Source organism: Phocoena sinus, chromosome 20, assembly GCF_008692025.1.
Source record: "Phocoena sinus isolate mPhoSin1 chromosome 20, mPhoSin1.pri, whole genome shotgun sequence".
Taxonomy (NCBI): domain Eukaryota; kingdom Metazoa; phylum Chordata; class Mammalia; order Artiodactyla; family Phocoenidae; genus Phocoena; species Phocoena sinus.
The window spans coordinates 44,058,869-44,081,194 of NC_045782.1; the positions used below are offsets into that span (position 1 = coordinate 44,058,869).

Here is a 22,326-nt window from a genome sequence, read left to right on the forward strand (position 1 = left end):
GTTTGTTTTCGTTTTTACACCAAATTCATTGAGCTATCCCTTAAGGAAATTTATTCATTTGTATTTATTGTTCCCTGTCATGTGTCCTATGCTCTTGGAAGAAAAAAGGAAAATGTGCAGCTGGTGTGTGATTGGCTGCCTAATGAGTCTTGGGGTCAGGAGTGGCTCACGTGCTTAACCAGGAGCATCTACTCAGTGTAAAACTAGGGGAATAGACTTGAGAAGGCCTGGCCCAGTTGGGAGGCTTCACGTGGGGAAAATGAAGAGTGAGGAGAGAGACAACATAGAGTAGATAAAATACATAGCTAAAAGGGCACACCTGTGGAAATTACATTCAATTACTAACATACCCATTTGAAGGTCACTTATCTATTCAACAAATAATTGGTTTTTTTTAAGAAGTATATGTTGAACACTTTGACTATTTTTAAGAGCCAGTAGAGTGAAGCCTAATTAATTTATATCTTGTGAATTCTGAGTTTTTAAAAAATATATTTATTTATTTGGTTGCACCGGGTCTAGTTGCGGCAGGTGGGCTCCTTAGTTGTGGCTCGCCGGCTCCTTTAGTTGAGGCACGTATGTGGGATCTAGTTCCATGACCAGGGATCAAACCCGGGCCCCTTGCATTGGGAGCACGGAGTCTTAACCACTGTGCCACCAGAGAAGTCCCAAATATTTGTTTTTTTGAATGTGCTGTGAGAGATGCTAGACCATCTTTTTTTTTTTTTTTTTCGGTATGCGGGCCTCTCACCGCTGTGGCCTCTCCCCTTGCGGAGCACAGGCTCCGGACACGCAGGCTCAGCGGCCATGGCTCACGGGCCCAGCCGCTCCGCGGCGTGTGGGATCCTCCCAGACCGGGGCACGAACCCGTGTCCCCTGCATCGGCAGGCGGACTCTCAACCACTGCACCACCAGGGAAGCCTTAAAGTTTTTAAGCAGAGCATGACAGGATCAGGTATCCATTTTAAAGGATCACCCTGTGATGGGAGTGATCTTGAGAGGCTGTTAAACTAAGTAATCCAAGTGAGAGATTTTGGGGGTTTGAACTAGGATGGTGGAGCTGGGGCTGGGAGAGGAGTGGACAGATTGGAGACATGGTCGAGATTCGCTGTGGGGGAAGGGAAATGGAGAGATAGAGCTCTCCAAGTTAGATAACTCAAAAGCATCCAGCTTGGGGAACTGAAGATGGAGAGAGGATATAGAGAACTATGGAGGAAAATGATCAGTTCAATTTGGACCTGTAGAATTTGAGGTGCCTGTGGGGTATTCAATGGGTGATGCCTCTGAAGTTCAGAAGAAAGCCCAGTATGGTGGGCTTCCCTGGTGGCGCAGTGGTTGAGAGTCCGCCTGCTGATGCAGGGGACACGGGTTCGTGCCCCAGTCCAGGAAGATCCCACATGCCGTGGAGCGGCTAGGCCCGTGAGCCATGGCCGCTGAGCCTGCGCATCCAGAGCCTGTGCTCCGCAACAGGAGAGGCCACAACAGTGAGAGGCCCACATACCGCAAAAAAAAAAAAAAAAAAGGGAAAGCCCAGTATGGTAAAGGCAGCATGGGAATGTTTGAGATGGCTGGTTAAGCAGCAGGCAACAGAAATGAAGCCCTCAAAGAAAGCAGTTGGTAGTAAAGTAGAAGAAAAATCAGACTTAATGATTCAGCTAAAGACTTAAAGTAGTTGTATTGCATGTGCTACTACGTACGAGGCACTGTTCAAAGTGCTGGTGATGGCGCAGTGAACAGGACAAAATCCCTCTTCCTACACGGCTTATGTTCATTGTAGTTGGAAGAAAGACAATAAGTATAGAATTTCAGGCACTATGAAGAAAAATAAGGCAGAATATGGAAATACAGAATGATGGAGGGGAGAGGGGCTATTTTGGATGGTGTGTTTAGGCGCTCTTAATAGTTGATATCTAAGCAGAGACCTGAATGAAATGCAAGAATTAGCTGTGGGAACATCTTAGGGAAGAGCATTCTAGGCAGAACAAATGGCAAGTGCAAAGGTCCTGAGCTTGGTAGGTTCAAAGTATGGTGAGAATGCCAGTGTGGCTGGAGCGATTGAGGGAGCAGGAGAGTTGAGGTAGGAGAGGATGGCTGGAGCCAGCTCCTGTTGGGCCTGGAAGATTCTATTCTAAGTGTGGTGGGAAGCCATTGGAGGGTTGAGAGCAGGGGAGTGACATGATCTGAATTACATTTTACAAGGATCACTCTGGCTGCTGTGTGGAGAATCATTTGCTGGGTGGCCACAAAGGAAACAGGGAAACCAGTTAGGAGGCTAGGGCAGTTATACAGTAGAGAGGGTGGTGGCTTGCACTAGGGTGGAAGTGGTGAGTAGTTGGATTCAGATACATTTTGAAAGGAGAGCTGAAAAGACTTGCTGGATGACTGGATATAGAGATGTTAGGGAAAGAGTGAAATCAAGGAAGACGCCTCCTAGGTTTGTATTTTAACAATTGGGGAAACAGAGGAGCAAGGTTTGTGGGGGGAGGGGGAAAGAATCAAGAGTTCAGTGTAAAACACATTAAATTGGAGTTGTGTTTTAGACATTCCAGGAGAAGCTGCTGAATGGACCTTTGAATACAGGCAAGTATTCCTAAATCTAGGAGTGGGTCCTACATTTCCACTGACATAAATGTCTTTTTTTTTTTAATATTTATTTCACAGCTCAGTAAAATTAAGGGTCAGATCTGAGCCTCAGATTGGCAGATTGTGACCTCCAGCGCTGGCCTATTACACACATTCTTAACAGGGTGATATCCCCAACAGGACGAAAAATGATTCTTACGAGGTGAAAAAAATATTCGATAATATGATGGTATATGGGCTTCAAAGCTCAGCCCTACCTGACAAAATCTTGTACCTTAATATTTAATTTCTCACATTAGGGAGAATTTAAATTTAAGTAATTAAAAATTTTCTCCTTGAGGGGGTGATAATGAAAAAAACAGTTGAGAAATGTGCAAGAGCATGGCCTTTGGGTGTCAGAAAGCCCTGATGTGGATCCTGGCTTTACCACTAGGACAGGATACTTACCTTCTCTGTGCTTCACCTTCATCATTCAAACACCAGTACTACTACTTACCTCAAAGTTACTGAAAAGATTGAGAGGATGTGCCTGGCACATAGAAAATGACTGATAAATATTAGTTCTCTCTGCTTTACCTCCCCTTCCCAGAAAAGAGAAGTTATTATAGTTAAGGAACTGCAATAAACTGGGTAGGGATCTACTCAAGTGGGAAAATGACAGACTTAAAAGCTTGTTGGAGGAAAAAAATAACAGACAAGGGGCCTGATTGAATCGTGGTGGTGGCGGGGAGGGGTGGGTGTAAAGAAAGAGAGAAGAGAGAAATCTAAGGTAATTCTTAAGAGATTTGATACCAAGGCAAAGCCACCACTAAAGGTTCTTAGTTGACAGTTGAAAACAAGAGGAAGATGATTCTGGCGTCTGATTTATATTACAGTAGAACAGAAGCCAGAGGAAGGGAACCCGGATTGTGGAGGACTTGGAATCTGAAGATCTGGGTGTATAACATGTTGAACAATGGGGGTTGGGAAAATTAATTATGGTCATCTCTATTTTGAAATATCATGCAGCCAGTACAATTGTTTTGGAACAATATTCAGTGGCCCCGGAAAACACTTAACGATAAAATGTAAGCATACTACAAAACAATGTGAAGCCGTTTTTATCAAACGTTGTATATTTAGGTAGGAAAGATAAAATTATCTCTGGGGTGGAAGTTTTATTTTTTTTTTTTCAATTTTAATACAAAGAGCTTGTATTGCTTTTATGACCAGGAAAAAAAAAAAAGTTTTCTTCCCGAAAGAACCTCTCTGGCTTTGCACTTAATGGTTTCGGCCCTGGCCAGCAGATTCCTAGGACCCACTTTCCGGCACTACCCCTGCCCCTTGGAGAGTGTGGCCCTGGAGGTGTGAGACCCAGGAAAAGGCGGGCAGTGGTAAGCCGCTTCTGCCTCCCAGCAAGCGCAGCGTCTGGACCGGAGGACTTGCCTGGGGATCCGGCGGCAGAGGTGGCCACATGCCGGGAAGCGCTCAGAGCCAGAACCCTCCCCGCTTATTACGCGCCCGGTGTGGGCACAGGGAGGGGCAGGACCTCAGCATCAGAGACCGCCGAGAGCAGGGAGGGCGGGAGGCCAAGGGGCCCCTCCAGCCGCCTTCCCAAACTCCAGCCCCAAAGTAGCCGGCGGGGAACCGCGCCAGCCCGCGCGCCCGCCGAGCCTTGAGTGACTGACGGGAGGTGGGAGTGTGGGCGGGGCCTCAAGCGCGAGCTGTGATTGGAGCGACCCACACCTCCCAGGGAGAGAGGGAGGGCAAGCCTGCGAGGGATGCGCAGAGGAGGGTGCTCAGAGGCCTCTATGTGATTGGCTAGCAGCGGAGGGAACCGGGAGCTGTTTCAATGATTGGCAGGCGGTAGACAGCCGTCGGAAACTGCCTTGGCTTCGCCTATTGGCATCCTGAGAGAGTAGGCGGGATTGGTTCATCAAGTGGTGCTGATGATTAGCTGGCGGCTGAGAGTTAGGATGTTGGAGAGAGAGCCGGGGCGGGGGGAGGAGGGGTGGCGGGGGCAGCGACTTCCTCCTTGGTATTGGCTGGTGAAGTGAGTGGGGGGTGGTAACCAAGGTCCAGCGACTGCCTAGGATTGGCGGGCGCTGGGGTGAGTGACAGACAAGGGGGCGAGCTGCGCGACCAGCGGTTTGTTTTTCGGAGCGTTCCTGAGGTGGAGGACGGCGGCCGGACCGAGCGACTGCGGGACTGAGGGACTGGCGGTCGGGCGGGCCGAGCGGCGCCGCCGAGGCCGGGCTGGGCCGAGCCGAGGAGCGCCGGGGATGTAGCGGGCCACCCTGCCCATGCCACAGCGCCCGGCTGCGGGCGGAGCCGGAGCCGGAGCCTGGGGAGGCGGCGGGGGCCCTGAGCGCAGCCCGCGCCCCCTGCGCGGAGCCAGGCCCGCTGCCGTCCCCGCCGCCCGGGCCCCCGGCATGCAGCCCCGGCTGCGGAGGTGACACTCGGGCCCAAGACGCCGCCGCCGCCATCGCCACCATGGGTGAGTGTCGCCACCGCCCCGGCCTGTGCCCGCGCTGCTTCGCGTTGCCCCGCCCCGGACTGAGGGGAGGAGGACCCTGGGCCGCCGCCTGACAGGCATGGACAGCCAGCCGGGCCGGGACTGCGGACCGCCGGCGCCCGCCCGCCCTGCTCGCGGCTTAGCGGCTCCGCGGCCCGGGCGGGGGTTCTGGCTTCTCGGCCCCCCGGGGCGGCCCCGGCCGACGGAGCCCACTCGGCAGCCTCCTTCCGGGCCGCGCGGCCGGCGCATCCCAAAGAAGCGGCGGCGGGTCGAGGGCCCATGCTCGGCGGGGCAGCCCGCTCCGGGCCGAGCGAGCCGGACCGCGAGCCCGAGGGCGGGGGAGCGCGAGCGCAGTGTGGGGCCCGGGCTGGAGGCTGGTGCAGGCCCAGCTGCTGTTGTGTCTTTTCCTTGATTTGCTTTTTTTTCCTGCCTGTGTCATTTCCTTCCCTTTGCTCACACAGGCTGGCCTGTGAGAGTTCCCGGGGCTTGCTCTCGAGCCCTGTGCGCGCCCCAGCGCAGGGGGGAGGGCGTGCAGGGAGATAGGTTGGGAGGTGATTAAAACGGCAATCACTGTTATCAACCGCGCGGTTGAGAAATGCGAGCTGCGCGCATATTGCTGGAGGTTAGGAATTGGTCGCGGGCTGCCAGTTATAATACACATCCTACCTTTCGAAAAATCTTGTAGTGTTTTACATCCATTATTTTAATCTAACTGTATCCCTGAAATTATGTAACTTTTGAAAGAAAGAAACATTCACTACACAAAAGAACCTCTATGAAATCATTTCCTTTTTAATCGATATTTGCAACTTCTCTTGTGAAGATGTAATCTAAGAAAAGCTTTTAATGTCTTCCACACGCAGCATTTGAACTGAATTATATTTCATGTCCTTTTTGGTAATTTACCAGATGACTATTGGACTAGATTAAGTAGCAAATAACATTTTAGATGTACTTTGCTTCTCTTGTTGGATCAGTTATTTTGATACTGTTGTTTGCAATGGCAAGTTTTGTTAAGTATTTGGTATTGTCATAAATAATCAAGGGGTAAAAGTCAGTAAAAAGATCATTTGCACGGCCATTGATTGCATCTGTGAAGAGGGAACGTTAATATTTGATTTGCCCTATAGCAAGGTCAAGTCGTTTCTGTAGGGGGTTAAATGTTTGCTGTGTCACATGGGGCAGATATTCTTTTGCGGCCCATCTTTACACTTTGGCTTTGAATGAATTACCTTGTTCTGTTCCATACTGCCCCTCATACAGTAAGAGATGGGTTTGTTCATTTGCTGGGCTTACTGTTTCCTTCCCATGCTTTACTTCAGAAGTGCTTGCTTTTCTAGGAAAAGTCTGTGACAGTAAGCAGAAAAGGAACCCAGTGAGGCCTGGTATTTAAATACATAATTCACCAAATACTGATTGAACATTTACTATAAATGGGGCATGTAATTCTTCTTGTCCTCCCCAGGTTTCATACATTTATTTTGTGTTCTGGAATTTGATGATTGAACTAAATCTTTGAATTGATTTGTGAGCCTACATTTGCTATAATCTTTCTAAGTCTTTCCTTTTTGTCCTGCGGGGACAGTCTTAAGTCCCAAAGGGGAGTGTGAAATACTTGAGGGTGTGCAGACCTACTCCCCACTTTCTCAACTGCTAAATCAATTAGAGTGTCCAGATGCGTTGACTGCATTGCATCCCTAGAAATAAAATAGATGTCAGCCTGTTTTCACATTTCAAGATATTTTCAGGGGCTTCCCTGGTGGTGCAGTGGTTGAGAGTCCGCCTGCCATTGCAGGGGATGCGGGTTCGTGCCCCGGTCCGGGAGGATCCCACATGCCGCGGAGCGGGCTGGGCCCGTGAGCCGTGGCCGCTGAGCCTGTGCGTCCGGAGCCTGTGCTCCACAACGGGAGAGGCCACAACAGTGAGAGGCCCGTGTACTGAAAAAAAAAAAAAAATTCAAAAAGTTTAAGTGTGTGAGTATATGGAGAGACAATAATGAGGAGGAAAGGAACTATATAGGTAGGGTCCAGAGCCCCAAACGAAAAAGGACCAAAAACTCAGTGTCTTCTCATTTGTCCCCATGTCAGGTTTTACATGAAGAAAGTGAGACAGTGAGGGGAGAATTAACTTGCCTGGTGGTTGCAGTATATTAGGCAAGCTGATTTAAGAACCACTGCCTGGCTTTCTTCAGCACTCTCCCCTCATACCATTCTGGGTTTCCTTTTAGTAGATGACCTTGACGTGCAATTAGAGCTGATACCGAATTCTCTTAGAACCTGGCCTTTAGTTTGCTTTGTATAGGGCTCAGCAAGCATGTACGTACAAACACACACACAGAGTCTCTCTTAAATACTACTTTCCATTTTGGTGACATAAATGATGAAAAATCAAATTCCCAGGTTAGTATGCTTTAGTTGCTGCATGCAGTCCTAAATAAATTCAAGGGGTAATAAGAGAGAAGCATAGACTTATTAATATTTTTATTATACTTGTTAAACTCCAGCCCAGTGAGAAAAGGACTAAAACTAATTTGAGTTCCTGCCCTGCAGGTTCCTTGGTTAATAGTCATATTTTCCTGAGCTGTTCTAAGCCCCAGACTCAAGCTTGTTTGACAACTTGGGTTGGTAATGAAAAGAGGTCAGATTTTGTATTGGCTGTTAGCCCCAGTAAATTTCTAGTGGAAATTACACTTATCCTTGTAAATAATAGGAAATAGTCTTTTTTTTTTTTTTTTTGGCTTTGATACTATGTGGTTATAAAGAAAAATTTGGGCTTGACTGGTCATTTTTTCTTGGTCACACCAAAATTCTCTCCTAGTTTTAGTAATTATAGTGGCAAATGCTGTTAATAACACCTAAGATTAATTTACTAGTGTTTATTTGGAGTCTATAAATGCAATCTAAAATTTAGTGGGAAGTATTACTGAAAAATATGCAACAACTTGGAAATGTTACTGGAAACGATCATGAACTGAGTATAGGATTTAGGATGTTGTGGTTCTGGTTTGATAACTTGGTTTGAAGTCAGAATCGTTGTGATTTGCAGATGCCTTGTGTCTCTAGGGTTTCAAGTCTGTTGGGAGCTCCCAGTTAGACCAAGCTAGAATCTGACCACCTGTGTATACTCTAAATCGTTAGCAACTGTTTTGATTGAAATTGGGATCACAGTTTAATGAATCAACATGGCTATGTCACGACTAGATTTCTGATACTTTACAAAATGATGATTGGTTTTTAAAACTGAATTTTAGGCATTTGTAAAAAGTATCAGTCCAACTTAGCATTACTTAGGGGAATACATAGAGGAAGAAGCAGTTTTCTTGGTTCTGACTATGTAAGCTATCCATTTTTTCTTTGCCCATTTATTGAGCATCTCTTATGTGTCAGATATAGTGTTAGGCCCTGTACATACATGTATCCTGTGTTTAAGAAGTTACAGTTAGGTGAGGTGAACCAAAAACATGTAAACAAATCAGTGCAATGAGGTGTTATAGGTACTTCATCAAAACTGTAAAGGTACATAGGAGGGAGAGATCAATTCTGTAGTTTTGGGATTGACATACATTATCCTATAGTCCTCAGACCTCTAAGGTTAATTTCATTAACCATTAAAATAAAATATGGTGATATATTGATTTTTACGAGGAAGCAATAGCTTACTTTGTAATATGTATTTTTTAATTTTAAGTCATCAGTTAATATTGAAGGGCAGTTATATCCCAGAAACAGAAAAATAAACACCAGAATTTGACTTTGAGATTTAGCGAAGATTCAACCAGGGCCTTGAAGGAAAAAGGAAAAATGTTCTTGTGAATTGAGGATCAGACCTTTTGCTTATACTTACTATGAAATGATGTTTGCCCAGGTATGGAGAGGGTGGAGGCAGTGCGAGTATGTAACATGTCATGAACAGTAAGATAGTAAAATCTGACTCACAGACACTCTGAAGCACAGGATCTCCTGAGTGAGCAGTGTGATCAGATGATCTGGCAGAGTTGGGTAGAGCAAGGTGAAGAAGTAGTTTGTTAAATGAAAACAAAGATTAAATTTGGGGGTTGTATATATGGAAAAGAGTGAGTGTCTGGCATCATGCAGGACAACAATGTTTATCGAAGGACATGTTGCTTCTGGAAACTTTTCTGGGTTTTAAACCAAGGGAATTTGTAAATGGGAGTGCCTTAGGACCCTGCTTTTAGATAGAAGTAATAGCTCAGTCTGGAAGAGTGACTTCCTGCTGGGACTAATGAGAGAGAAGTGTGTTGCCTGGCAGCCCCCATGCCTTAGGTCAGGGTATGGGGAGAAGGAAAAGTACACGCCGCTGGATAATTATGGATAGCTGTCTGCTTGAGACTGCTGAAGAGCTTCCACTTTTTAAGCCTGAACTGTAGACCTTGTTTCATAGATCCCTTCTTTTCTTTTTCTATGAATATTCCTCACCCCTAGATCCTTGACCTCCTAATCTCTAGAGTTAACTTCTTCCTCTGTGCTTCTTTCTGGTAGCTTTTAAGTGTGTCAGACCACCCCCATCCTTCGGAAATCTTTTCAAGGTTATAGCATACTATTACCTCTGCCTCAACTTGTTCACGTGTAAAGTTCATAAATGAACTGTTGATTTCCGCTACTTCCAATTTTCTTTTAATCTCCAGCTTCTCTGTTCCCTGTAAAATTGTTTCTGCCTCTACTACCCTATTGGACCTGCCTGGCTTCTGCGTGCCCCTGCTATTCTTTGGTCTGAGCTTCTGTGGTGTCACTCTTGTTTTTTCCCAATCCTCTTAAAGGCTTCTGTGCCAGCACACCTTCTTCCTACTCTACTTGATGGCATTACTATTCACTGAGGATCAGTCCCTGACCTTTTCTTTTCCTCCACTGCTCACTTGCTTTCATGTCCTTCTCCTCAGTTTATTTGTAAAGCTCTCTTGCATAGCTGGTACAGCTTGCATTTCTGGAAAACTCTTTATTCTGTAAAATCATCTATATAATCTCTTGCTACTCACACTGTAAAAAAATTTTTTTACACATGTGTTTATGTATTCTGGTTTGTTTCTTGTCTAATTCAGTCTTTTTATTTGTGTAACCTTGTATTTGTGTGTTTTGTCTTTTTACCCCTAGAGTTTGAATACCTTAAAGTAGCTTTCAAAACTGTCTAATGTATAATACATGATAGGTATTCAGTAAATGGTTATTGTTAATGATTAATAATAAAAATTCAGAAATACAACTAAATATTAGGATAGATTGTGGCCTCCATTAACCTTTTCTCCATTGCTAATAATAATAGCCAGCATTTTTTTCAGCATTACTAAGTGTTAGGTACCATGAGGAATAATTTGTAAGGTTTTTTGTTTGTTTGTTTTTTCCCTTAAGTTTCACAGCAGCTCTGTGTAATGATACTTTTATTATCTCCATTTTACAGATTAGGAAATTGAGGTTTAGGGAGAATAAGTAATTTGTTTAAGGCCTCTTAAAGCCAGGTCTTTCTGACTCCAAAGTCCATATAACTGACTACTGCACTCTAAGAAAGCTGCTATTTGTTTTTAAAAGGTTTGTTTGTTTTTATTTTTTAAGGAAAGAGTACAATAGCACAGATAATTCAGTTAAAATCCCAATCCAGGAAGAAATGCCTAAAAGAACCACTCGATTTGCTTCCTGTCTTTATCCATGTCCTCAGTTTGAAGTATCAGTTTAAGAACCACGGCTTCCCTGGTGGTGCAGTGGTTAGGAATCCGCCTGCCAATGTAGGGGACAGGGGTTCGAGCCCTGTTCTGGGAAGATCCCACATGCTAAGCCCGTGCGCCACAACTCCTGAGCCTGTGCACCTAGAGCCTGTGCTGCGCAACAAGAGAAGCCACTGCAGTGAGAAGCCTGCACACCACAACGAAGAGTAGCCCCCGCTTGCCGCAACTAGAGAAAGCTTGCACACAGCAACGAAGACCCAACACAGCCAAAAATAACTAAATAAATTTATTTTTTAAAAAAAGAACCCGTTTGCCTCTAGAAATATATGCAACTTTGACACAAAATCAGATTCTATTACTTTGTTTCACTTGGGTCAGTTGCCCCAGATTTCAAGAGATAGAACCAAACCATTCCTCTAGTGTGTTCTCACCACTGGAACTACCAAACAAGTTCTTATCCATTAAGTAATGCCAGGAATTGGTTAGCTTCCTGGAAACAGAATTTGTCAACGGGATAAACCAGCTCTTATAATAGCATCATCTTATACAGAATTAGAAACAATTTCTTTGGTCATACTTGTCATGGATTTGACTTGGAAAGCATGTGCGTGTGTCTGTGTGTGTATATTCACATCCATCTTGTTTCAGTATCTGAGTTGAGACAACTGAAGTTCTCAATTCTAAGGCTGGTTACCTTGATACTGAAAACTATATGCATTCTGCTGTTAGGACTATCACTGGATGTTCCTCAGAAAACACCCACCTAGTCATAATCGTAATGACCCCAATTTACTGTTACAGTTGGCCCAATAAATTTATACATATATACTATTTAATGATATATAAGCCAATTTAATATATAAGCCTATATATATGTTATACATATATATAATCTAGTCATCCTAGCTTAGATGTTATGCTCTAGTTTTAAAATCTTGGTTGGGAGGTTAAAAAACAAAACAAAAACCAAGCAAGTTCCCATTAAGGAGCCTATAGGTAAATTGTGAGAAAGTATAAAATAATTGATGGGATGTATGTTTTAATTTTTTTTGTGTGTGTGTGGTACGCGGGCCTCTCACTGTTGTGGCCTCCCCCGTTGCGCAGCACAGGCTCCGTACGCGCAGGCTCAGCGGCCACGGCTCACAGGCCCAGCCGCTCCACGGCATGTGGGATCCTCCCGGACCGGGGCACGAACCCGTGTCCCCTGCATCGGCAGGCGGACTCTCAACCACTGTGCCACCAGGGAAGCCCTGTGTTTTAATTTTGACAAATGTCTTTCTGTAGACACCCACTTCCTCATTCGTTATCTCATTTACCTCATTCTTGTCATACTACAACTATATCACTCTCATACTTTTGTATATATTTTGAAGTGGAATTAGTTGGGAAGCTACTCTACTGGTGTTTTTCCTTCAAGTCTTAAATCTAATTTTACTTTTCTGAGCAGACAAAAATCTCTTCAGGGGCACCCTTCTCCTTCCTTTGCTGCATCTCCTCAGAGGGCATGTAGGGCACCCGAGCAGATTTGGTTTAGGAAGAGGGGAGAGGCAAATAACGCCGCTTTACTTCCTATACTACATGCTGCTCTTTCCTTTCCACAGGATATTAGAGTATTTTCAAGGGACAGTGATAAAGCGCAGAAGATAGGCACACTCTGTGGGTGTAGTCTTGTACTTCTTTTAAGGTGTGCCCCAAGTCCCTAAGTGACTCATTTGTCACTAAAGCAAGTGTAACAGCTCATTCCTCATGTTTCTTTGCAGATCAGCAGATTTATTTTCAACTCCCCAGTGCTATTTGAGTAGACAAGGATCTCTTGAAGGACCTAGGAGGATTTTGCAAAACATGGAATTGGGCTGGTTTAGGTTCCGGGTTTTGGCCAGTTGTCTTCATTGCATGAGAACTGTAGTGATCTATGCTATGTCAAGAAAGGGGATTAAAAGTAATACCAGTAAGGCAGAGACAATGCATTGCTTGGTGAGTTAGGGAAGAAAAACAATAGAACTGCCTTTTGACTTCCCTGTGGGAAGCAGAAGGCCTATAAAATTGTAGAGTTGGGAGGGGGCATTCAGAGGCTAGGCTTGTAAAACAACTTTTGTTCAAAGCAGTGACCTGAGGTCCTTGTTTGGTACCTTTTAAATATGCTCTCCTGTGTACGATAGTTTAGGAATAAGTCTGACTGACTGTGTCCCATAATCAGCTCTCCATGAATTCATCTTCACTCAGTACCCTACTACACTGTGCTTTATTGTTCTTCACTCCAACTTTTCATCTATTTTTCCTGGTTGAGTTTCTCTGGCACTGGAAGAATTGGTCTGTTTGAACACCTCCCTTGCCCCCAGTGAACTGGTAGATATTGCTGCCAGAAATCTGATTGGAGAGCTGTTAAGAATCCATTAAAATTCAATTTGCCATAGTCTGACCTCAGTTATCTACTTTTCACAGGTAGCAAATTCATGTGATTATAGTTACAGGGTCTCTCACCTGGGCAGAACTCCCTGAGTATTAGTTATATAATTTGTGAAAGTACGTCTGTGGTCTGTATTAAAGTACCTTAGCCCATGTGCTCTCTTTCTTTGCAGACGAACAGGAGGCATTGAACTCAATCATGAAGGATCTGGTGGCCCTCCAGATGAGCCGACGTCCCCGGGTGCCTGGATATGAGACCATGAAGAACAAAGAAACGGGTCACCCAAATAGGCAGGTGTGTGCGGCCATGGCTGTTAACTAAATTTGTTGGGGAGGGGTTTTCAGGTGGGAAATAATGTGAGAAGCCAATGATACTCTGATACAGGCTTGAATGCTATTGGTCCCTTCCCTTAAGTCTGTTAAATGGTAAGTGATATGTACTAACCAGGTGTGGGTTGTGATCTGGAGTCCCAATGCCTTGTGCATCTCACCTTGTAAATACTGTTTCATCTGTAGGGAGTTAGAATAATTTCTTCACTAATTATGGGGACAGTATTCATATACTTTTTCCTTTACTGATCATTTGGCAAATATTTTATCCAGATTCACGATCCCTAATTCAGAAACTTTTTAGCTATCTTACAGTATATACTCAGAAAAAATTAATTAATTTTAGTATTGGTTTATTTAAAATGTAGTTAGGAAGGGAAATTTATTTAATAAAACATCATATATATTCTGAAAGTAACAATGAGTGATTTTGTTATTGTTTACAGTTGTTTCCCCCCATTAACTCAGGTAGTTGAGAGTGCCTGTTTTATTGAGAGTTGTGTGCTTCTTTAGGAAAACAGCTTCTATTTTGTTAACATTTAAAGTTGTGCGCTGTTGAGAACCTTCTTACCTCCAGTGTCACTGACCTCCCTGTTGCCTAGGCCCTTTGGCCCACAGAGAGGAGTGAGTGACGGGGAGCTTTCCTTCCTGGTGGGTATCAGATGGCCGAGTTTGGTGTGTTTGATGATATCCTTCCTTGTGGTTTTCTTCGTTATCAGCTAATCTTCTCTCTCCTCATTTGCACCTTGTCTACCAATTCTTCAGAAGTGCTCTTGGTTCCTGGAGAAAGTATAAGGGGCTAGAACTTTTTCTGTCTGAGGTTGGCTAGATATAGCCTCCCAGAGTATTTCCTGCCTTTAGGAAAACTAGGGACCCGAAGTCCTTTTGTTTCAGTTGTAACATAAGGAATAGTTTAGAAAGCTGCTTTTATTTTTTGTGTTTACCTTACAGAACTAGGGGAACAACAGAATAAGGCCCATTCTTGTACTGTTTTCATACATTATTCTAATTGTGTGGGTTCTCACTTGCTGTAACTCACTTCTATTCAAAGCTGCTTTTGGAAGGAGCATTTTACCAGAAGTGAATCCCCTCCCCCAGGCTTGAGCCTAATGACCTCACTTTCCTTCCTGTCTTCCTATGTAGAGTGTGCTTGTTAACGCTGCTCCAGTCAGCTGATCTTTCTCCAAATGGGACTATTAGCGTGGATGTCAGTTAGTAGGTGAAAAGGGGAAGCTTTCTTGAGTTGGAAGACCTAAATGGACTCTGCGGAGAAGAGGAGGGGTGGAGTGGTCTCTGATCATTCCTTGAAGGGAGATTACCTTTTAGGAATCCTGTTTAGGCCTAAAAGCTATTATAAGAAAAATCCTGATCTTTTACCATGCCTGCTGCTGTGTTATTGGGGTGAAGGCAGTGGTTATGAAGGTAGAAGCCTGTGAAAAGGATTGACTAGTATAGAGGAAATAATCTTAACAAGCGGTACTAGCTCTTTGGACCCACGGTTTACTTGAATATCGTCAAACTTTTTCTGTTGCATGAAGGATACAAATTATTAACCTCAGTTTTTTTGCTTTTAAAGAAAAAACACAACAGCAGCAGCTCAGCCCTTCTGAACAGCCCCACAGTAACTACAAGCTCATGTGCAGGGGCCAGTGAGAAAAAGAAATTTTTGGTAAGGAACAAAATTACCCGTTAAAGCTAAAATGTGATTTTAAATCTACTAGTGCTGGAAGAGTGTGGAATTCATTTCCTGGACAAATTGTTTTAGTGAATTTGCAGGGAGCACTGGTTACTCATTACCTGTGTGCTGTCACCATTTCTCACAACAGTATTATTCATAAGCAATCTCTATCAGTGCTGTCCAGTAAACTTCTGTGGTGATAGAAATGTTCTATATTTGTACTGCCCAGTGTAGTTGAGGAACTGAATTTAAAATTTTATTTAATTTTAATAAATTTAAATTTAAATAGCTACATATGGCTAATGGCTATTGTCTTGGATAGCACAACTTTATATACTGTATAAGGGACTGTTGATTTGTTGGGCAAGAAATTAAGTACATGCTTGGAGATGTGCACATCTCCTTGGTACATTCGTTCCACCACACAGGTCATGAGTTTCTATACATTGTGATAAGCTCATCAGTGGGAATCCCAGCTAAGCGTCTATTCCAGGGGGCATGGGGATCTGGGGGGAATATGAAGCTTGGAACTAGCATGGCTGTTTAGAAATTGAAGCTCAAAGTTTTATGCTAATATTGGGTAAAAGGGCAATGAAAACGTCAAAATAGCTTCCCCCTTAATAAAGTCAAGGTTGTAGAATGGTCTCTCCTGGGAAGTATAGCAGATGTTCAGCTTCTGACCAGGAGAAATAGTCTTCAGCAAAATCGTGAAAGCAGAAGGAGAGAGAGTCTCAGTGATTGCATTTCCAAGGAAGGATGGGGTGAGATGGGGATGGTGGGAACATTTAGGGGGAGAAGTATTTACAGCTCAATGTAATGAAAAGAGCCCAGCCTGAGTCTTGAGATGTTAATAATCTGGTAAGTAGGACTTTACAGTTTACACAGTGAATTCCCTTTTTAAAAATTCTTGTTTTTGTTTGCTTGGGCCTAGGATAGGATTAAACGGTTTTCTCCAGTAGCAATTCTTCTGTCAGAAGGTCCATGCTTAGGAGGAGAGAGGACTGAAAGATCAAAACCTAATTTAAAGGGCTAAGAGATGCCAAATTGGTCTAAGAAATGTCAAATTGGGCTAAAGATTCAAATTGCAGAGTCCCAGTTGAAAGTACCCGAGTGTTTTGGCCACCAGGAAAGGTGGTTTGTTCAGGGATGGAATGATGTTGGCAGAGGCAAGCAGTGCCTCAGAGTGAGAATGGCAGGGCTGAGATTGGCATAGCCTCATGGGGCTCAAGCTTGGCACAGCAAGGAATGCCACAGGAACTGGGGGTTCACTGACAGAATCGTTTGGGGGCTGAGGCCTGGAAGAACGGGAAATCATAATTTAATACCTCTGCTTGGCAAGACTTCAGATATCCTCTTCCCTGAGTAAACAAGCTAGGCAATTAATTGAAAAAGAGAATACATTTGAGAAAAACTAAGCATTCTGAGCAGCTACGGAAGTACAGGGTTATGAGGCGTTTGGTTATTCAACTATTTGCTAAGAGTTAGGATCTGTGCTCTCTGTATTCTCCCACCTGGACATTAGGTCCCTGGAAGCCTACAGCCAGTTAGAGCTGGCTGCATGTTCTTAGACATGTGTGGCACATCCTCAGCTGGGGCCTGTGGATGGTTTTATAGGTCATGAAGGGCAGACCCTTTAGCAGTCATCAACTAACAGTGCTTTATCAACAGGTGCTATTTCTCTGTGAGGGCGACAGCTTAGTGTAGTGAAAGGAGCACTGGCCCAGAAGTCATTGAGTTGTTAATAATCCATTAACATGGATCTTACAGTTTAGAGAGTGCTTCCAACAGCAACAGTTAACTGCAATAACAACAACTATAAGCTAAACTGTAAGCATGTGTGTAATACTTTAAAGTTTACAAAGTGCTTATGCAAAGATGTTAAGTAGAGCCAGGAAGCAAACCCAGATCTTCTGACTCCCGGTCACAGTAATTTTACCATGTGTAAGTCTGATAACCTTTTTAAACCTCAGTTTTTCCATCTGAAAATACAGGCATAGTGTCTACCTCTGAAAGTTGTTGTAAGATCATAGACAGAATACAAAAGATTTTATACATTGTAAAACAAGGTACAGGTGTAAAGTGGTAGTGACTACATCACTTCTGTTAATGTTCGGGCATTGTGGGTATGAGCACTAGTGAAAGCATCTAACCAGAAGTATGCAGGTTGTCATGGAACTGAAAGGGTTAAGGTTTTCTACCTTTATTGGATTGACATTACTATATATCACATGGTCCTTTGCAGACTTAGGAAGCTAACCCGGTATATGAAAGTCCCAGTAGAAGAAAAAATAGAATCCTTATTACCATGGATTCCTGTTTCCCTTGAATCTTATCACGGTGGTAGGTAGAGGCTTGAACAGAGCCCAGGGTCTGGGTCTGACCCTCCAGATGTTCACTAGTGGGTGCTTAAGAATGGAAAAGTTGCTTTCTTCATAGCAGGTGCTAGAAGGGCAGGCTCTTGGCTATCAGTTACAGAGGAGGAGAATTCTAGGAGCTGTTCCTCCACAGGGTCAGTGATTGAGCAGACTGTCTTTTGCTTTTACTGTGATAGACCTGACTCTTGAGGACTTCCTTTCTCTTTCATGGGTTGTTGATAAGATAGGCTGGCTAGTTTGAAAATAAAGCATAATGCAATATACAAGCCTCATATTCTGTTTTGTAAGAAGCTTCCTTTTTTGTGTGTGATAGTTTATTAACTAGCAGTAAATAACTAATACACTATTTCATCATTGATTTATTCAGATACTCACTGAGCCCCTGCTGCATGCCAGGCACAATGCTGGGACTGGGGATATAGAAAGAATTAGGGTAGGGAAGAAGGTTGCTTTATAATCACCTCTTCCGCTGATCTCTTAGGACTTTCCTGAGTCACACAAATAAAATTATTTTTGTTGCTCTTTTCTTCTCATTTATTTACTTTCTTTGGCAAAGTAAGGACTCCAGTGCCAGAGATGTGGGAGCCAAAGGTATATGGCAACTACAGGGAGGGGGAGCATTGCAGAGTCAGAGAGAGGGCACCGGAGACACGGGCTGGCCAGGACCTCTGCCAGGTCAGAGGTTCACAAGCCTTTGTTTAATAAAGGTTTTTTTGAATTCTTCGGAGTCTTCTTGGGTTACATATCCAGTTGTTGAGTTCAAACTTTGAGAAGGTCATGTCTGCTTAAGTTTGGTATCATTGGTTACTCCTATTGCCCCCTGAGTTCCCAAATCTGTAGCTAAGCCTGGAGGCCTGCAGCCAGGCCTGGGCATGCTCTCACTCTTCCTTTCACCAAATTAGCTCTGGTGGGCAGGGGACTTGAACCTGCCTAGATCTGAATTTTTGTACTGGCACTTCTTTCTCAGCAGCTGTGGCACCTCTCCATTCAGTTCAACATGGGCCTATACTCAACCTTCTTAGACAAAGAAATATAAGTTATATTCCCTGTACCCTAGGAATCATGCAGTCTTATGAGAAATGAGAAATATGTAAAAAAAAAAAAAAAAAAAAGAAACTAAGGTACTATGTGACTATGCCTAAATACATGGTACAGATACTGAGAGCCACAGGAGGCCAGGAGAGTAAAAGACAAACTTGGGCCGAAGGAGTTATGGAGTCATTTCTGGAGGAGGTGGCACTGGAACCAGGCAGTGAAGGATGTATAAGAGTTTAGTTAGGTGGAAAGGAGGAAGTGTGGCACTCCAGGTTGGGAAGCTGAATTATTAAAGGCCTAGGGGAAGGAATGAATATGGCATATTTCAGGAAATAGGGTGGGCATTGATCTGGCTGGAGAGAGGGTTCCCTTTGAGAACAAACGGTGTGAGATGATTAGGTAAACTGAGTGAGCTTACATTCCAGAGGGCTTTGAATGACAGTAAAGAACTTAGACTTTATTCCATAGGCCATGGGTATCACTGATTACTTTTTGAACAAAGAAGGGATGTGGTGAAAGCGGTGGTTAAGATGACTGAAACTGTGGAGGAATGTAGAATGTGCTGGAAGGGGGGAGCTGAGAAGTACAGAGGCTGCTTCAGGAATTCAGGAGGGGAAAGGGGCTCCGAGAGTGACAACTGAGAGAATGGGAAGCAGAGTCTCATACTGGAGTCCCTGGAGGGGAGAATTGGAACTTGCTGTCTGGCTGTGAGAAAGGGAAAAGAAGGAAAGAATCAAGCAGAACTCAGAGGTTTGAGCCTGTAGCCAGTATTAGAAATGGCAACACTGAGAAGGGGGACTAGTTCGGGAGGGTAGTTGATGCAGACACACATGGCTAGGTTGAGTTTGCGACTACAGTGATACTCTGAGAGGTATGTGTGTATATTGCTTTTGCAGGTACACAATCCCTTATCTGCAACTCTAAAATCCAAAAAGTACTGCAAACTAAAAGATGTTTTTAAAAATTTATTTATTTTTAAATTTGCAGCAAATTCATTTGGCAACAAAACTTGGCCTGAATGGACACAGGGCTATTTACAGTCTTTATTTATTTGACTAATTGTGAATATTCATACTTTTCAATACAAAAACTAGCTTTTGCTCTTAACAGGTAAACCCTAAATCTTAGTGACTGTACAGATATGGCCAGCACAGGGAAGGGGGGACAGTGTTCCCCACAGTCACTTAAGGACCCTGATTGAAGGTGGCTCCATTGACCTGGCACACGTGGCTGCCAGGGAAGAGAGTGTAGAACTCAACTTTGTTCCCAGCTGCTGGTCAGAAGTAGTTACAAAATCCCAAACTAACTTCAGGAGAGGCCAAGTAGCGCAGAGGGGTGCACGGAATGCCTGTGAGCGTTCTGCTCTGCCATGGAGTGCTGCCCAGACACCTTCCCCCTGGAGGGGCATCACTTAACATACAGAACACATACCACTACCTCTCTAAATCCGAAAGTGCTTTCTGAGACACTTTCGGCCCCAAGGATTTTGGCTAAAGGACCTGTATTACCATTTTTTGAGCACTTATTATGTGTCAGGAACTTTTCTCATATCTTTATCCAGTTATTTAATTATTTTGATAACTCCATGAGATAGATACTGTCACTATTTTCACATGAGGAAACTGAGTCACAGAGAGATTAGTTCAGGGTTACAACAAGGAGGTTATAGAGCCAGGATTTGAAGCCAGACAGTTTGACTCTAGTGCTGCATTCCTAACAATGACTTATCTGCCTTATATCTGTGGCAGACAGATGAGGTTTCGCTTGAGAAATTGGGGCTGGACATAGAGATTTGGGAATCTTCTATTTATAGGTTGCCTGATTTTTTAATTCCTGCCGAGGGGAAGATGTGAGAAGAGGGAGAGAAATCCAGAGGCCAGAAGTCCAAACATTGAGGCACAGTTACATGTTGGGGGAGGGGTGTGAGAAGGCATGAGGAAGAGGAACCAGCAAAGAAGCAGAAGTGGTTAGAGTGGTGGCAGGTTCCCTGGCTTGGGATAGAGTCACAGAGGCAAGAGGAGAGAACCTTGTGACAGAGGACGCGGCTACCAGTGCGAAATGCCTCAGAGGAGCAAGGAGGATGGTGGGCAGGAAGGAATTGAATCTAGTTAGCTTTATCTGAACTTTCTTATCCACGGCTTATTCTAGTCAGCCTGACAGGGGTCACTCAGATTTAGGAACTTGGCAGATTTGGGCATACCATGTGGTACATGGAAGCCTGCATCCTGCTCTGGAAAGGCTGTAGCCACATCAGACAAGGGATTCAGAAGGCTAGGCATCTTTGTTTACACTGCTTACTAATCACAGGCTAGGTTAGTCTTGAGTGGGAGTGATTTGTGGTTTGAGGCAAAAGTTTAGTTCCCTTTCTCACTAAATTCAAGTAGAATAGTATTTGGATTGTGGCCCATGATGAAATAAATTTAGTTCCTTCAGTCCCACAAAGGGACAGAGGGGATTCCTTCATAGGTGCATCTAAATATAATGTCCCAGTTTAGAATGAGAGCTATTGTTATGTGTTTTTATGTTATGTGTTTTTTATTGCTATAAAAAATTAGATAAAAATCAACAGGAATAAATTGTTTTTTAATCAACAGGAAAAAAAGGGAAATCTGAATAAACTATGGGCTTTATTTAGCACATCAATATTGTTTAATTAGTTGTAACAAAAAGAAATGTACCATACTAATGTTACTGATGGGGAAACTGGGGGTGGAGAGGGGAGAAGGGTATATGGACACTCTGCTCTATCTGCTCAACTTTTCTGTAACTCTAAAGCTGTTCTAAAAATAGAATCGATTAATAAAATATAATAATAATGAGTGCTACACCAAGGTGTGCTGGGCTGTGAGCAGGAGGAGGTGAAAGGAGTGGTAACCCAGCTGCAGGGACAGACAGGGCTGCAAACTGCGGTGAGCACTTGGGATACTCCAGAGCTAGTTGTGGAACCAGACAGCATGGGAAGCTGGAGACAGCATGTCAGATGCGGCAGCGTGTTGCAGGCACTGTGCTTCGGAAGGCCTTGCCACGGGAACTGCTTAGTAGTTCAGGGGAAGGAGAAAAAGAAGACAGTGAAAACACTGCTGTCACTCATGCAAACCTTGAAACCCCATGATAACTTCTCTGCAGCAGTGCCTCACCTTTCTGCTTGTGTGCTCATGTTCACACGCGCATGTGCACACACAGTCTCTCTCACCTGGAATGCACACCAGAGGGGGCACACTGCCTTCCCATGCCACCTCCTCCATCTCCACCTGTGCACAGCCTCAGCCAGAGCCTCCCCTACTGGTTCCCCAGGCCCCATAGCTTCCTGCATGATCGCTACCCTGGTCTCCTGATGCTGGCTCCATTATTACTCCATCTTCTCCATGAGTTCTGAAAAGGTCTCAAAAGATCCTTTGATAGTTTCCTTCTTTCAGTGCTCCCATTGAAGCCCTGCATCTGTGAGTAAAATAAACCTCCCTTGCCTGTGTGACACTTAAGTTATAGCATATCTGAGCTTCTTTTAAAGCATTATAATCTTGAGAGAACTTGTTTAACTTCATTGTAAATTAGGTTCTCCTGTAAAGTAGACACAATAATAGTACCTGTTGTGAGGGTTAGTTTAATTGATATATGTAACATGCTTAGAGCAAGGCTTAGTATATAGTAAATCTTCAGTAAATGTTAACTGTTGTCATATTATTAGTAATGGGATCAAGTGGCCCATATGTTACATCAAAGGATGAAAGGACTGTATCAGGGCTGTATTTTG

At 44.0% G+C, this 22,326-nt stretch overlaps 1 protein-coding gene across 2 annotated transcripts in view; it reads left to right on the top strand.

The window, feature by feature from the left end:
• The first annotated feature begins 4,727 nt into the window (after positions 1-4,727).
• MAP3K3 (mitogen-activated protein kinase kinase kinase 3) overlaps positions 4,728-22,326 on the top strand; it is a 62,203-nt gene continuing 44,604 nt past the window's right edge. Inside the window, exons 1-3 of one of the 2 annotated variants that reach the window (XM_032616325.1) lie at positions 4,728-5,059; positions 13,331-13,452; positions 15,064-15,156. In XM_032616325.1, the coding sequence (XP_032472216.1) occupies positions 5,056-5,059; positions 13,331-13,452; positions 15,064-15,156 (219 nt within the window). In that variant the 5' untranslated portion in view covers positions 4,728-5,055. The remainder of the gene's footprint in view (positions 5,060-13,330; positions 13,453-15,063; positions 15,157-22,326) is intronic. The other variant, XM_032616326.1, reaches the window with a different exon arrangement.